Source organism: Sarcophilus harrisii, chromosome 2 (assembly GCF_902635505.1).
Source record: "Sarcophilus harrisii chromosome 2, mSarHar1.11, whole genome shotgun sequence".
NCBI classification, from domain to species: Eukaryota; Metazoa; Chordata; class Mammalia; order Dasyuromorphia; family Dasyuridae; genus Sarcophilus; species Sarcophilus harrisii.
Genome location: NC_045427.1, coordinates 233,494,405 through 233,511,725, shown reverse-complemented (window position 1 = coordinate 233,511,725; position 17,321 = coordinate 233,494,405). Strand labels below are relative to the sequence as shown.

Below are 17,321 nucleotides of genomic sequence, written 5' to 3'. Positions count from 1 at the left end.
AACTCAAACCTCATTTCTTCAGTACTATTTGCAAGTACTGTGCACAGAAAGGAAACTAGAGTTAGTTTGCTGTGACCTGGTCTCAGATAGTGTATTTAAGGCTAGACTCAGAATCAGGAAGACCTGAGTTGAAATTGTGCCTTAGACACTTACAACCTGTATAATCTTAGGCCATTACTTGTTTGCTTTTTTTTTTCTCGTCTGAAAATGAGAGGAATAATAGCACCTATTTCCCAGGACCAAACGTAAAGTACTTTGTAAACACTGAAGTACTATATAAATGCCATTGGTCATGCTGTCTCTGATTAGCCTTTCACACATACCCCATTCCCCCCACCAAACAAAACAAAGAATCACCTCTTTTAATGACATAAGAATATGAATAGTGTGTCAGGACCCATACTGTTTGGATATATTTGTAAAACCTAATTAAGGGAGTAGCTAAGAGTTAAATACAGATTAGTTAGGAGACTTTCTAGGAAAACATGTTGTACCATTAAAACTAGTGATTTGGCAAATGCGTTAGACTTTAGCATATGCTTCACTTTGAAGAATTCATGGAAATGTTTGTAAAAACATTAAAAAAATCAATCTTATCATGCTGAGTTTGTATTTTTAAAAACACTTAACACAGTGCCTGGTCCATAATAGGGATGCTATAAATGCTTATTCCCTTACTCTCCCTTTATATGCTATTTCCTCATGGACATCTTTGTTCTTTTTATCTCTTATTTTACCTTTGGGGCCATAAAAACTACTATTAAAGAACAATTCTTATATTACTTTTTCTCTGCACTTTGTAGATATCTTGTTAAGTAATAAGTCAACAAGGGAACATTGGTGACTGGGCTCAAATACTGCCGTGCCAGTTGCTAAGCTACCCTAGAGTCCTGAAGCTCGCAGCTGATGTATAGGAAGTTTGTGGGTCATTTCCCTAGAACACTGAGGGAGGGATGGTTACAGACAGGTCCTGAGCATCTCTGGAGCTGGAGCCTGTTCAGGAGAGGCTGGAGGGATGGGGAAACCCTCAAAGCCCCATCCTTCCTCTTCCCCCAGGTATAGGGGAATAGTAACAGATGTTGACCTGAACAGCTAGAATAGGTCCAAAATTGTCATCCTGGCTTGTTGTATCAACAGCCACCCCACCCATGTTAGGTCATTGAGGCCCAGAAAGAACCAACGCAGGCTGGGTCTGTTTGATTCCTGAAACCTGATCCGGTTTCAAGTGTCTCTCCCCCACATGGAACAGATTTCCCCCTCCCCCTTCTTTCCTTCTTAAAAAAACCAGCTCTCCCCCAACCCCAGGCAGTTAATCAGACTCCGTGGCACATTGTCAAAAGGCTAGCTTACACCCACAGAAGCTGGAGAAATTCAGACCTAAGGGCTCAAGCTCCATGGTGTGCTTACCTCATGCTGTTGTGTTTAAGGTATTGCTAGGGTCACCAAACAGTGCATGATCTTAACTCACCACATGTGCTACAGTTTTGCTTTGAAACTTTTTGCTGCCCTTTCCTAGGGCCTCGCCTCCGTGCCCCCTCCCCATTTCTCTTTGTCTCTAATTATAAATGATACATTTTACTATCTTGATCTAATATGTGGATTCTGGGTCAGTATTTCTCATAAATTAGGTCTGAAAAGATTTGTTACTTCTGGGTCAGGAGATACAGCCAGAGTGTAAAGGGAAAGGGGAGGAACTGTAAACAGGGAGAAGAATGGTTCCTTGAGATTCCTTTGAGTTCCGTTCTCCCACATGTTACCAGGATTTCAACAGCTGCAGTACATTCAGAGAAGCATGTGTGTTAATATCAAAGATCACATTTCCAAAGGGCCTCTCAGAATTCATGGGTATATCCACTTACATAGACTCAGAGTAATTAAATGAGCAATTACTTTATCTGTGTTGCATGCACAAATGAGTGGCCAGGTTTGGGTGGATTTTTTTTAAAGAAATCTTTTCAAACTATAGTTGTAAATGTTTTCAGAAACCTAAGAAATTATTATTTTTCTTGAGCACCAGCCTATCTCTTATACAACTTGATGATTCTGGTTCTAGAGCAAAATTTAACCTAATCTTAGAGTTTTCAAAATTCATTGGGCTGAAAAATGTCCACTTTCCTCTCATCCCATTTTTATTTTCCTTCACCTCTGTACCCCAAATGTGTATTAACTGGTCTCTTTAGGCCTCAGTTTCCTTAGGTGTAAAATGAAAGAATTGAGGTAGATGGTATAAAGTTCCTGCCAATTCTGTCTTCTATCCCCCTGCATAAAACTCTGGCTAGTCCCAATGAATGCTACTATTCTCTCTTTCCCTCTTTCAAAGTGAACATGTTCACTCTTGCTGAACACACCTCCCCTTTCTGTGAAGTTCATCAGCTCTGACAAATTTTTCAATTCAGTTATCCAGAATGAACTTGAACACCTGAACATTCTGCTTCCTGTAGAAAGGATTCTCTCTCTCTCTCTCTCTCTCTCTCTCTCTCTCTCTCTCTCTCTCTCTCTCTTTCTCTCTCTCTCTTTCTCTCTCTCTCTGTCTCTCTCTCTCTCTCTCTTTCTATCTCTCTGTCTTTCTGTCTGTCTATTTGTCTCTCTGTTTCTGTCTCTCTCTCTTTCTCTGTCTCTGTCTGTCTGTTTGTCTCTCTGTTTCTATCTCTCTGTCTCTGTCTTTCTGTCTCTCTGTTTCTATATCTCTGTCTCTGTCTTTCTGTCTCTCTGTATCTCTGTTTCTATTTCTCTGTCTCCGTCTCTCTCTCTGTTTCTATCTTTCTGTCTCTGTGCCTCTCTCTCTGTCTTTCTGTCTCTGTCTATTTGTCTCTCTGTTTCTATCTCTCTGTCTCCATTTCTCTCTCTCTCTCTCTCTCTCTCTCTCTCTCTCTCTCTCTCTCTCCCTCTCTCTCTCTCTCTCTCTCTCTCTCAGCATTTGGGACAGGATGATTTTAAACAGTAATGCTTGTCTTAAGAATAAGTTAAATTTTCAGCCTCCCCAGCAAAATTTTGTGATGGGGTCTTCTTCAGCGAGCCCCTTTCCCCCCTCCATAGAAGCACATTTACTATTTATTTGTCCTTTCTTTCTGGTCAGTTCAATTGTTTGCAAAATGTTGAATAGTTATGAATGTGGCCCATTAGCATTCATAGGATCCTAGAATTCTGAGCTAGAGACCTAATAGTCATTGAATCTAGATCTCTCATTTTAAAGATGAAAAAACTGTGTTAGGAAAATAATTTGTCCAACATTACACAATTAAAATGTCAAAGAGATGGAATTTAAGGCTAGAACCTTTGACCCCAAATCTAGGGTTCTTTCCTAATTAGATTACACCATAGAGTCCAAAGTAAAACTGTCACTGGTAGAGGTAGGAGGAGAAACAGGAGTTAAGTCTAGCTATCCAATTCAGAAAGTAGTAAAGAAGTGTGAAAATTGCAACATTTTGCCTCTTGCCCTCATCTTATTTTCTCTTTATCTAAAGTGAAATGATAGGGACAATATATTAAGTACCTGCTAGAAGATTTACAAATGGAAAGTCAGTTACCCTTTCTCCCCCCCCCCCCCCTTTTTTTTTTCCCAGTGGAGCATGACAAAGAGTTTTTCCACCAGCGCTATCATCATCGGGAATTCAGGTTTGATCTCTCCAGGATCCCAGAGGGAGAAGCTGTGACTGCGGCTGAATTTAGGATATACAAGGATTACATCCGAGAGCGCTTTGATAATGAAACTTTCCGAATCAGTGTCTACCAGGTGCTTCAGGAACATACAGGGAGGTGAGATTCTGAATGGGAGGTTTGCCCTTTTGCAGACATTATGGGGGCTAGGTGAAGAGGGTGGCGACAGGTGGAGTATTATGTGTGGTTATGGAGTTTTCACCATAAATGCCAAAGCTATTAGACAAAATTTTCAGCAGAAATTTGTTTATTTAGAATTATTGGGACATTCATTAAATTCTTAAATTGCATTCAGAGAGTTTATCTTTTTACTCTGTAGCCATTATTATTCTAAGTGATACTGGGGATGTTCTATGGAGGACATAAAGAACCATTAAGTAATAGAACAAAGTTAGGTGAATTAACAAAAATATTTGCCATTCATCATAAAATGCAAAAATTATTTTGCATTTCAAGATCTGAAATTGCCAGCAATTAAAGACATAATCACAGGTCTTAAAGTCTGAAGTAGTCTCTATGATCATTTGATCCAATATGTGTCCTTTAGAAACTTAATTTCTTACAAATATACCTTAAATGATATTAATTTTGAGACCAAATTCTCTTAAACTTGTGGGTAGGATCTTAAAAAGTCATGAGGATATCATTTCTAACTTTTTATAGTTAAAGTTACAGAAATATACTGGTATTATTTGTAAATCTCAAATTAATAGTTTGAATTAATAATGTCTTATAATACAACACATAGCAATTGGCTTTAGAAACTTGGGGGATATGTTAAAAAGGAACCATTTCTCCCATCAGCATCCCTAGAGTAGGACTGAGTGTGACTGATCCTAAAAACCTTCCTGAGTTAGGAAGGGAAAGTTATCTTCCCTATGGACAAACTTTTTTTTATCCTTTTGGGAAAATTAATTCAGAGCTAGAGTGGAAAGTACCATTGAACTGACCAGCTTGATATCATCAGAAAGAAATCTCAGACATTTTATTGGAAATATGATTTCTAGAATTATGGTGCAGTCTGAAATCCTTGTTCTTTCTTGAGCTTGCAGAGTGTCTTAATTGTTTTTAGGATCTGTTTATTAGCAAAAGTATTTAGATACCCTAATTAACCCATACAAACTTCATATTAGTCCTCCCATTGATTTATTATTTTGTGTGTGCAAAATTACAAGATGAGCCATTAAACCCATTCCAAATAATTATTAATGTATTCTCTACTCTGATAAATCCCTCAGGGTTCTTGAACAAGACCATATGTTAGATTTTTCTCATCTAGGCTGATTAATTGGAACTACAAGAACCTCAAAGACCATTTATCAATAACACTCAATCAGTTCTGTTGCATGATGCCTTGCTTACACCATTAGCCCACTGGCAGTCATAAAAACTTGTTGTTTTGTTCACAAAATCTGCTTCAAAAATATTGGTCAAGAAGTTAATCTCAGGAATTTGACTGGCCTGTGTGAATGCTGGGCCTGGCTCAACTCAGCTGTTCTGCATATCTGGTCACTATGGGATAGACAGCACTCAGTCTTTTCTCTATTCTCAGGGTACAGACCCAAGTCATGAGAGCTTTTGGTAAAATTTGTTTTTAATTCCTCCCTTCCTCCCACTCTTCCTCCCTCTCTCCCTCCCTCCTTTCCTTCCTTCCTTCCTTCCCTCCTTCCTTCCTTCCTCCCTCTCTCCTTCCCTCCCTCCCTCCCTTCCTTCCTTCCTTCCTTCTTTCCTCCCTCCCTCCCTTCCTTCCTTCCTTTCTTCCTTCCTTCCTTCCTCCCTCCCTTCCTCCTTTCCTTCCTTCCTCCCTCCCTTCCTTCTTTCCTTCCTTCCTTCCTTCCTTCCTTCCTTCCTTCCTTCCTTCCTTCCTTCCTTCCTTCCTTCCTTCCTTCCTTCTTTCCTTACCCTTGCTCTGTACTTTCTTTTAACCTGTGATTTCTTTTACTGTCTGCGCTAATTATCAAAGCTCTGTGGATTTTAGTTCCATTCTGGATCACTTTGTCTACCTATTTGATCCTGCTTAGGAGTCAATCAGCAGACTGAATTTATAGCCTGGTACGCGGAGGCCTGAATCACTATCGTTTGAAGATGAATTGGGTGATCGTGGCATTTCCTTGGCAAGGGGAGGCAGGAGGCAGGAGGCAGGCATAACATGCTGCACATTGATGTGCAGTTCTGTTCCAAGATTACTTGGGTATGAGAAGTGCTCCTTTGGGACCCATTCCTTTGCCTGGGATTCCTGCCTCTGAACTTTACAAGCTTAAGGCCTTGAAAGGTAAATCTGCTTGAGTCTCAGAGAAAGGAATAGCTCACAAGTAATTTTCCAGGAGTGATCTTTTTCTGAAGTCAAATAAACTCTCTGATACCTCGTTAGATGCTGCATTTTTGATTGAAGATAATAGGGACTGCAGGCCAGTCTCCCTACTTGCCTAACCCTTCCCTCTGCTTTTGGCCCATTGAGCTATACCCCTAAACTTTTCAGTTGGTAACTGAGTCTCAATTAGTGTGGATCATATTATTTATTCACCTTCTTACCATGTATTTCTTTTGGACTGGAATCATTCACCAACTATACTTTACATATTCACAACTTCCAATAGTATTGAATTCAAACACACGTAATCACTTCAAGGGGAATTTATTGTTTGCATTAATCAGGACCTAATTGAATAGCTAACAAAAAGACCTTTAAACCACTTCAGTTTCCCAAACTCCTAACCTTTCTATAAATGGGTTTTATATTTTCCCATCCCCAAACATTCTAGGAACCCAAGCATTTTTTTCATCTGTGAATCTCAGGTTATGCTGTGAAGGTGACTGCTAGCAGTACAATCCATTGCCATGAAAAAGTAGCCCTCCTAGCATTGCTCTCCCTGTTCTTGCTCTCTTGTGCTTTTCTGCCTCAGCCAGGGGAGCAGCCTTGCTCATTAGCTGCAGAAGGCACGCAGTGTGCTGACTGAGGTTTCATGACTGGGTTGCACAGCTGTAGAAGAGCTGGAGCATCTGGCTCTCTAGCTAACCTTTGTGTATGCTCCACGAAAGCCTTGGGGATGCTTTGGGATTAACCAGCTTTGGATCTGGCTGCATTGTCTCTTCTCTCATGGGGGTCACTTTCTTTTGACTCCTCTTGATCTTCTATCCAGATAAAATTCCGATAATAAGTCCTTGTGGATGCGTTCCAGGCCTAGTGCTTTTGTGCTGCTCATTAAGGTGAGGACACAGACTCAGACAGGCTGGACCAGACAAGACCAGGCTGGAGTGGGGAGGGAGGAGGGTCTTGGTGAAACTATAGTGTAAATTAAGAATGAGAATTCCGGGCCATTGGCAGCAGTCCTGGCCCTATGAGGAGGTGGGGGGGTGGGGGGGGTGGAGAGGGAAGAAGGGAGGCAGAAGTTCAACTAGGGAAGCAAACTAGCTGCAGAATGGGTAAGAAATGGAAAGTAGTGGGGGAAACTGGACCGTAGCTGAACAATGTTGTTTTAAATCCAGAAACTACAGATTGAGAAAAAGTTCAAGTGTAATCATAGACTTAAGGTTGGTGGCAACTTTAGAGATCATAGAATCCATCCCTGTAATAGATTCATAGAATTCAAGCCAGAAGAGACTTTAAAGGTCATTGGGTCCACCCCCTTATTTTAAAGATGAGAAATTGAGGATTAAAAAGGCTTGATAGAGTTTGTCCAATCCCAGTGCTGTACCTGCTCTACTGCCTGTCTCCCTCTATCTTTTTTTTTTTTTAAACAGATGAGGAAACTGAGATCTAGAGAGGTCAAAAATCACATAGGTTGTAGGAAAATGTTTGGATTCTGGGCTCTCAGGAACCTAGAGTTTTACTCCTTTGCTGAGTCTTGATTTTTCTAGATCAAGGCAATTATTTCAAAGTCTGAATTGGGGTGGGGAGACAGTGTAGGTGTTAGTAGAAACTAGGAGAAACACAAAACACAGTCAGATGCTATTAACCCTTTAATTCCCTGCAGTGGAAACTACCCACCCTTTCATCCCTGAAGCTTCTTAAGTATTTTACAGCTCTCCTTCACTTGTCCATAGCCCCATCTGGGTAGAACGTGGCATTTCCTTCATAGCTGTGCTCCAAAAGCCTCATAGGGGCAGGATATTTGATCCAGCTGAAAGGGCAGGAGGACATCTGGGCAGCAGATACGACCCTGGTGACACTGCAGAATGCACCAGGAAGGGTTTCCCTTGGTCCAAGGATGAAGTTGTGCAACGACTGGGCCTGCTGAAGGCCAAATGATTCTTGGCAGATGGATGAGAAAGTTGCCATGTTTATTCCAAAGAACCAGGTCCTTTCCCTTAAACTCCCTTCAAAGTCAGGATAAGCTCAGAGTAAAGTCATGAGGAGTCTGGTCTCAGCGTTCAGAACACAAGTCAAATCTAAAAAAGAATTTTTTCCCCTAACGCTCTAACAAACTAGCTTGTTTCCAATATACATGAAGAATAGGGGAGGGAAAGAATAGAAACTAAAATTGGCTGACCTCTCCCCTCAGCCTAACAGTAAGTAATAGGAACGCAGGATTAGAGATGAAACAAAAGTCCTCTGTCTCAGGAGATAATGACATAGAAGCTTACACCACCCAGGGCGTAGCTAACAATACAGACAGCTGCCTTCCCCAAAGGCACTGAGCTACTGGCCCGGGAAGGAGAAGGGTTGGGCCACATTGATTTGTTTTATTCCTTGAACTGATCTACCCAAGGTGCCAGCATTCTACCTCTCCCACCCCTACCTCCAGGTGAATGACATGGGCAAACTAAGGGACTCTTCCGCTGAGGCAGGAAATAGCTGCCAACCTTCTCTGATTTGCAGCAGATGAATACAGCATTTCTCTTTTAGTCTGAAAAATCTATTTATGCAAGTAAACAGATATAATTATTAAAGCAGTAGGATATATATTTATTTAGGCCTGTAGACTCTTACCAGGTTAGAGAGCTCAGTTGAACCAGGTTCTCATCCACACTTCTAAACAGAATAGATAGGGTAAGGGAGAAGACAATATAATATTCATCGTTAAGCTTTAAATTCGAATGGATATGAATCTCCCCTGTGACAACATTCTAGGCTGAAATATCTTCTATAACAGGTTTTTAACCTGCAGTTCATGAACTTGTTTTTAAAAATATATGTATTTGATAAGTGTATTTCAATATAATTGCTTTGCTTTGTAATTGTAGGTATTTGATTTTATTATGCATTTAAAAATATTCTTCTGAGAAGCCCATGTAGTTCATCAGATTGCCATGACACAAAAGGGTTAAAAACCCTAGTCTATAGCATAAAAAATTAATTGCTAAATCTAATGGCCTTTTCTCAGGTCTTGTCCTACTTGACCTTAGCAGCTTTCCACATGGTTGACTACCTCCTCCTGTATACTTTCTCCTCTGGATTTTTGTAACATTGTATTCTTGGTTCTCTTCCTACCTGTCTGACAGCTCCTTCTCAGATTTCCTTGTTGAATCTTTCCCTGTCACGTTCATTAACAGTGGGTGTACCCACCAAAGACTTTTTCCCCTGGGTCCTCTTTTCTTTTCTTTTCTTTTTTTTTTTTTCCTGTGCTTTCTCACAAAGGGATCTCATCCTATTGTTTGACTCAATGAACTTTTCTCTGTAGATGACTCCCAGTTCTATACATCTAGCTCTAATCTTTCTTCTGAGCTACAGTACTTTATCAGCTACTGGAAATTTTCAAACAAATGCCTTCAAGGCCTTTCAAACTTACCATGTCCAAAACAGAATTCATTTTCCTTTCCCAACAAACCTTCTCCTCTTCTGAACTTCCATATATTTCTTGAGGGCACTACCATCATCCTCTTGGTTCAGGTTTGAATCCCCAGCTTTTCATTCTCATTAATGCTACATAGCTGATTAGTTGGTAAATCTTATTGATTTCAATTTCCAAATGTCTCTTGTTTATATTCTCTTCTTTTTACTCACAGGTTTCCCACCCTAATTCAAAACCTCATCACCTTTCTTTTAGACTTTTGAAATAGTTTCCTTATTGGTCTAATCCATTCTCCACAAAATTGCCAAAATGATTTTCCTAAATTCCTATTATGACCATTTCATCTACCTTCTAAATAAATTTTCTTGGTTTTCTTATGGTCCACAGGATCAAATATAAACTACTCTGGCACTTAAAGTTCTTCACAAACTGGCCCCCTCTTCTGTCTTTTTTTGATTTCTAATACATTATTTCCCTTCATATACAATTTTGGTTCAGCCATGCTGGTCTCCTTAACTTTCCACACACAGGGTGCTTTATCATTTCTCAAATATATCCTTTGTGTACATCCTATCCCCTGTGGCTGAAATGCTTTCCTTCTTTACTTTTTCCTTTCAGAATTCTTTCAAGCCACAGGTTACAAACTATCTTCTGCAGGTGACCTTTCCCATCCTCCCTACTGCTGGGACCTTCCCTTCTAAGATTACCATGTATCTATTTTGTTTTTACTTGTTTCTACCTATGCATGTACTTCTTTTCTCCTTATTAGAATATAAGTCTCTTGGGGACAAGTGGGAGGAATGTTATTGCTTTTTTCTTTGTATCACTAAAATCTAGCAGAATGTCTGACCCATAGGAAACTCTTAATAAATGAATGCTTGTTGATCAATAGACCAGGAATTCTCCAGGAAGCCCAGCCAACCCGTTCCTCCCTCCCCAGCTGGAAAAGTACAACCATAGAATTGTAGGACTTTAGAGTTGGAAAGGACTTTAGAAATTATCTCAGCCAACCACCTCATTTTACAGAAGAGGAAACAGTGCTGATCCTCCCAACCCAGGCTTCCTAGTACATGTTCCATTCCCCTTTTTGGGGGAGAAGAGGGGCAATTTTCAAACTTCAATAATTATCTCGTGCATACTTGCTGAATGTGAAACAATTAGACCAGTGGAGGCAGGAAATATCAATGAAGTAAAATGCAACCTGGCCTTTAGAAGTTTAGTTAGTGGGAGAACTGAAACTTAGAGGACAACTCCCGTTTCTATAGAATTTAAAGCTTACAAAGTGATTTTCTTATATTTTGCTCTAAAAGGCAGGTTATATGAGTATTATTCTCAAATTCTATAGGATGAAGAAAGTAAAACGTAGAAAGGAGGAGGCACTTGTCCCCCAAGAACACTCAGCTAGAAAATGTGAGAGCTAGAATTTGAACCTGTGTGTCCTGACCTCTGAATCCAGCACTCTTTCATTGCTCCCATTTTGCCTCTATGAAAAGAACTTGCAGCATGAGGCTGTCTCTCACAGGTGCTTAGGATAAGAGCATGAATTCAATGGAAGAGAAGGCAATTTTCAGTAAAGGGTCAAGGAAGACTTCATTGGGAAGGTAGGAACTGAGCTGAGCCCTGACAAAGGTGTGACCAAAGCTCTGGACAGGTGGGAGGAGGGTTCTAGGTGGATGGTCAGCGGGATATGGTGTGTAGGTGAGGGAGAGCAGGCCCACTGCCCCAGGGATTTATTTTGAGGTTTTGAGGTTTTGCTCCCCCATCAGTAGCCACCTCCTGACCCCATTTTGGGGTAAGTGTAGTGGGGGAGAAAAGCTGAGCTGTCTGGTGAGATCACTCTGTATGTTTGTATGGTGCTGTCTCTTCCCTTAGTACAATGGCACCCAGGGGACTGGGAGGAGGCGAGGAGAAGGTGGGGAGAATGAGTACAGAACACACATGTGGTGGCAAATGTGGAAAAGAACCCTTTGAGGACTTTTTATCCTTCCATGTAGAATGGCTGAGGCCAAGAAATAATATGGATCCAAATGAATTGAGACATTTCCTGTGGATTCAAATTGGCTTAATCCACCTGGAGGTGGTATTTTAGGCATTTTTCATATCTACTACTGGAAAAAAATTCACTTTAACTCACTTTACGTGCAGACTATGAACAGGGAACTGCTGTGTTGGGGATACAAAGATTTTTTTTTAAAAAATGAAATTGTAAAGGGGAGAAAAATCTCTTCTTTCTTGAAGGGTACTTTGACTTCAGAAGGCATCTGTAAGAATGAGGGTTCAGAGCCACTGTCAAACTCTCACAAAAATTCTGAGCTAGTCTGCAACTCCACACACCTTGGATCTAGCTTTGGCTCCACTATCACTTGCTGTATGAAAGCAACTTTCCATTCCTGGGCCTTAATGCCCTGTTCTGTAAAATGGAGGTAGTGGTTCAGTTAGATGAACTCTCCTAGCATCCTTTCCAGCTCCTGCATTCTGTTTTCCTAATACCTCAGCTTTCCTGGTAGGTGTGTGGGAATCAATTTACCAACCTTTGACCTCCATCCTATTTGCCTTCTCCCCTGGGGCCTCTAGTTTTCAGTTTTAGCATTAGAACCTTTTAAAAGACCAAGAAGAGAACAACACATTTCAAAGTAACCAGCCAGCTTTCACAGAGGAGCTAATGTGACATTTGGAGGGCTCAAAAGGACCCCATCAAAAGGGCAGGCTTACTTACTTTCCCTGAAGTCTCCAAGCTTCAGTAACTCCTCGTCTTGGGGGGTGGGGAAGGACAATTCTTCTCCCCAATCAATCGCTGTGGAGTACCTCATTAGAAGTCAAGCTTAACTGAAAGCATCTTTGTGTCACTTGAGAAACTTTGCTCATCACTGGCACTGGGAAGTGGGTGGGGTGCATTTGTTCTGTAATTCAGGGGACTCATATTCTGCTCCATCTGACTGGGCCCTGATGGATAGGTGTGCTAAAGAGTATACATGTCCAGTCAGGCATGTAGAGATTGGAAAACTTCTCTCCCCACTCCCCAGCCCTGGGCCTCAGCTTCCTCATCAATAATGATTACTAAGCTCCTTCCCCCTTCTAATATTCTTTGAAACTTGGTCTTGATGGTGCTATGTAGTTAGAAGGCTTTGTGTCCTGGAGCAAGGCAGCTAAACTCCCTGGACCTCAGTTACTCATCTGTAAAATGAGGGGTTTAGATTAGATTAGAAGGAGTTCTCAATCTATGCTCTCATGATACTTCATCTGTGAATTCTGATAATAGTGCTTGCTGTCCTTTGATTTCTCATTTAGGATTCATTTTTGAAGTGGTTTTACAAAGATATATATGTCTCAATGAGCCCTTCTTCACAGGAATTTATTTTTTTATCTGTGCAAAGTATCTGATTTAAAGAGTTTTTGCAAAAAAAGGAAGAAGAAAATGGAAATCTTAAAGTCTCTGTAAGAACTCAGGCTTCAGAAAGTTCCTTTATTTAGCACCAAAACACCTGTAATGTGAGAAAACAGAGATGTTGGTCTCTGGAAATATTAGTCAGAAACATGGCACTTGGGTCTGGGGAAATCTTTGCAAATATGTACCACAATTTAACATTTCCTTACCTAAGTTTATTCACCTCAGAGTCTCTTATTTGATCACAGAATTTTAAAATATCCAAGCTAGAAGACCTAAAGATTCTGTTTCAACTTACTCATTTTAAGTAGGAGGAAAATGAAGTGAGGGAGTGATTTGTTCAAAGTTACACAGAGCAGAATGTCAGAACTGCAGACTTATGAGGAAGGTGAGGTGAGTAAGGGAAGGCAGCTCAGGTGCTGTTTTTTCACATAAGGAAACTGAGGTGTTCTTATCCTGGGTCACACAGCTGTAAATTAGGACCAGAGGCAGGGGTGGATCCATGAATTCAGTCTCCTGACTCTTGCCTGGTATTTTATTTTCCAGTGTCTCGTTCAGGAAGAAAAATTATTCAAGTCTGAAGGCCTCATTCTATCTTCTGTATCATTCATTGATGGTGCAAAGCCCTCAGGGCTTTCAGCCCTGTCTGATATAGCAAGTCTTCTAATATGTAGCTAGCTCTTTCAGAATTGAAACTGGAGACTAGTTTTAAAAAAAAACTTTATTCAATGTCTAACTGAGCCCAATTTCCAAAAAGTGAAAATTACCCATAATTATAATACTTTTCAATTCCATGGAGGTTTTCCTCTGATTGTTATAATTATATTTGCTGTTTGAGTGCCAACAGGACACACAATAGCGGACTGGGCTCTCATGCACTCTGGAGGATTATCCTGTACTTATTTGTTTGATATGTGCAATCAGAATGTCCCCTTTATTTATTTTATAACAAATGTTGGTGGAATTTACTTTTATGTTAAAGGCTTGTGGTCTGTACATCTTGATCCAGAACTTAATTCTGAAAGCATTTCGAACTTACAATTTAACTTGTCTATAGAAGGCTATTTTTCCAAATGCATTAACATCTGCATTTCATATCAGAGCTCTGTAATTGGTTCAACTTTTTGGCAGGAGGCAAAGAGAATTAATATTTTTCAGTTCCCTCGTAAGTAGTCATCTGTAGCAGAGTACTGTGCAAATCTTACATACCAATATGTGAAGGGCTATCAATAAAGATCATCCCTAAATCTATACTTATTAAGAGTGTTTAAGTGTTTGCCTCACTTAGTAAAGTTGTGCTGATATTTCAAATTAAGGTCAGGAATAGGGTTCTTGAGGCTTGATGAAGGGCAAAGGACCTTAAAAAAAAGTCCCTTTCCATTCCCTCAGTCAACACCCTAGCCCAGGCCCTTATTACCTCATTCCTGGACTATTACAATAGTCTCCTCATGGTTTTCCCCACCTCCAGTCACTCCCTTCTCCATACTGCCAGATTAATTGCTTTAAAACATTGCTTTGATCATGTCACTCCTTTGCTCAAAAGCCTTCAATGGTTCCCCATTGCCCTTAGGATAGAGTTTAGATTTAGTGAAAGCTGTCGTGGCCTGATTCCAACCTTTCTGATCATCCTTTCTTAGAGGAGTTCTTTGAATTTCTGTAGCACTGATTGTGAATTGGATGTTGTATAAGGGTGGAGAAAGAAATGGGGAGCTCTCAAACTATAAAGAAGTGTCCTGGTATAATGGGAAAAGAGATAAAGGAGGAAACAGAAGACATAGGTTCTAGTCATGACTTTCCTACTAATTAGCTGTTTGACCTTGGGCAGAATACTTAATTTCTCTGGGATTCAGGTTGAAATAAGGAGGCGGAAAAATAGTTCCAACTTCAAAATTCTCAATTTATTAAATCACTTTTTTTTTTTTTTAAAGAAAGAACAGGTGGTAATTTTTTTTTCTTTAGAACATTTAATGTGGTTGGAATCTTGTAGCACAGCTTGGTACATAGTTTCAGAAATATTATGGGCTAGGTTATGTCCCTGTGGATATAACTTCATCTAGTTGAGGGAGTCTTAATTTTTGTTTGTGTCATGAACCTTTTGGCAGTCTGGTGAGGCTGACTCCCTTTTTAGAGTAAAGTTTTAAAATATATAAAATACATAGAATTATAAAGGAAACCAAAGGTTAGTGAAAATAAAGGTGTAATTTTTTCCCCTCATTTAAGATCATAGACCTCCTTTAAATCTAGTCATGAACTCATTTAAGGGTCTGTGGACTTTAGTCTGAGAACCCCTCATTTATTAACAGATTGAGACAACTAGGTGGTATGGAGTGCTAGGTTTAAAGTTAGGAAGTCTTGAGTTCAAATTCAGCCTTAGACACTAGCTGTTACTCTGTTCAAGTCCCTTAACCATTTTTGCCTTAGGTTCCTCATCTGTAAAATGGGTCTAATAATAATATCTATCTCTCAGGGTTGTTATGAGGATTAAATGAGGCAATATTTGTAAAGCTCTTAGCATAGTGACTGGTACATAGTAGATATTTAAATGATTATTTCTTCTCCCTTTTTACTCCTAACAGTCTGTAGAACAGGTGTTAATAATGGCCAGCCACGATTCCAGAAGACTTATAATGAGACATGTTACTCACCTCCCACTTCCAGAGAGAGAGGTGATATGTGGTTTAAGATTTTTCTCTTTCTCTCTCTTTTTGAACATGACCAGTTCGGGAATTTCTTTTGCTTAACCATTCGTGTCTATAATAGGTAGCGTTTTCTTGCTTTCTTAATGCTTGGGGGAAAGGGAGGTGAGAGAAAGAAAATTTAGAGCAGATTACAAAACTGAATTTTAAAAATTAATAAAAAGAAACATGTTAATCTTTTGAGTGACACTACTGTTCTAAAAGATTTTGTGGTGTTTTTCACTGACTGTATCCTAACCTTTCTTTTCCTTATCTCCCCAAATCTTAGGAATAACCTAGCTCATATTCTTAGCTACCAACTCATTTCAGTACTAATCTTCCTAGACTGCCTAATGGAAGCTCCTTAAGGACTATACCATTTTAATCTTTGAATTCTTAGCACCTCACCTGGTGCCTGCCAAGTTACAGGTACTGAATTAATGAATGATGGATGAATGAATAGTCCTCAGCGAGAGGGAAAATCCTTAATTTCTTCCTCCTCTTTTTATCTTCTGCTATTCTGCCAGACCCCATTGTGCTTTCTATTCCACAAATAAATGGTGAAAATCCAATCTCTGCTCTTCCTATTTCTATATCAGAATTTATCTCTTAGGGTTAGTTTTTGTGAAGATCAAATGAAATATTTGTTAAGTGCTTAGCACAGTGATTGGCACATAGTTAGACACTATATAAATACTTATTCCTTTCCTCCCCTCTGCCTTTCTTCAGCTAATTTCAGACATTGTTGGCCTTTTCCATTCTCAGTTCAAACATTTATTAGGATCTGTATATGTTTTAATATTATGTTGTATTCAATTCCTTTTTTTTCCCTTCTAAGTCCCATTCTCTGACTTCTGTGATTATTGTAACTATTTGGAATTAAAGCTCCCTTGCCTTTCTTTTCCTTCTCTTTCCCTTTCCCGTGTCCCTCTCTTCTTCTTCCCTCTTCTCACCCATGTCTCCCCCTTCCCCAATCTTTGTTCTTTCCTGTGTTTGTATCTGAGGATCTCACTTGTACTTACTTCTTCAAGTAATGTAATTCTTAAATTTGGTGTGGCATAAAAAAAGGCAGAAAATGATGCTTGAAATTGTCTGTGCATCTATCTTGGTGTATTTATTGGTATATACTACTCCGGAGTAGTATATTTGAAAGATCCTAAACTTACTTCACTTCTATTTTGGTCAAAACTGGAGTCACTAGAGGAAAGGGGGCGATGAGGAAAAAATGTGAGGAGGGAACTGTCTCGAAGTCTGAGTTTCCCTATCCACCCACCTCTGCAAATGCCCAAAGTGGACAGCTGATCAGCTAGTAATTTTCTTCTGTGGCATTTCAGAGGCTGGTTCTACTCTCAGGGCCAAATGTTTTTTTTTTTTTTTTTGGGGGGGGGAATCCCACAGATCTTTAAATTGCACCACAAATATGTCCCATAGTGCAGAAATCAGCAGCTTGGCTCACCTCTTGTTATCAGATTTCTTGTATGGATTGAGGCTTAGGTTGAGGGAAGTAAAGCAGGGCCTCTGGTTTTACAAAAATTCTATGGCCTGAACTCTGGAATCTTAAATCAAGCAAAGAGGTCAGATTTGAAAACCATATTTAAGTCTTCTATCTTTTCTCCAGCTGCCTGTTCCTGCTGCCTGCTCAGCTCCCTCTCCTCCTTTTTTTCCCCTGGTTTCTCCAACCTTTCTCTTATTAGCATTTGTGGCCACATGTGTTGGCCAGCATCTTGGCTCTATAGAAAGAAAGGGAAAAGAAAAGAGGGAAAATAGACAGCTAAAAAACTGGGAAATTCTTGGACACTTCAGGACCAGCTCCAACTTATTTGGCTGTTACTAAGTCCCACGGCAGTCTGCTGCATGATTGTAGGATGGGAC

At 39.9% G+C, this 17,321-nt stretch overlaps 1 protein-coding gene across 1 annotated transcript in view; it reads left to right on the top strand.

Annotated features, from left to right (window-relative positions):
- Positions 1-17,321, top strand: part of BMP7 (bone morphogenetic protein 7) — a 97,392-nt gene that overhangs the window by 43,775 nt on the left and 36,296 nt on the right. Inside the window, exon 2 of the mRNA XM_031951671.1 lies at positions 3,564-3,756. Coding sequence (XP_031807531.1) covers positions 3,564-3,756 — 193 coding nt within the window. The remainder of the gene's footprint in view (positions 1-3,563; positions 3,757-17,321) is intronic.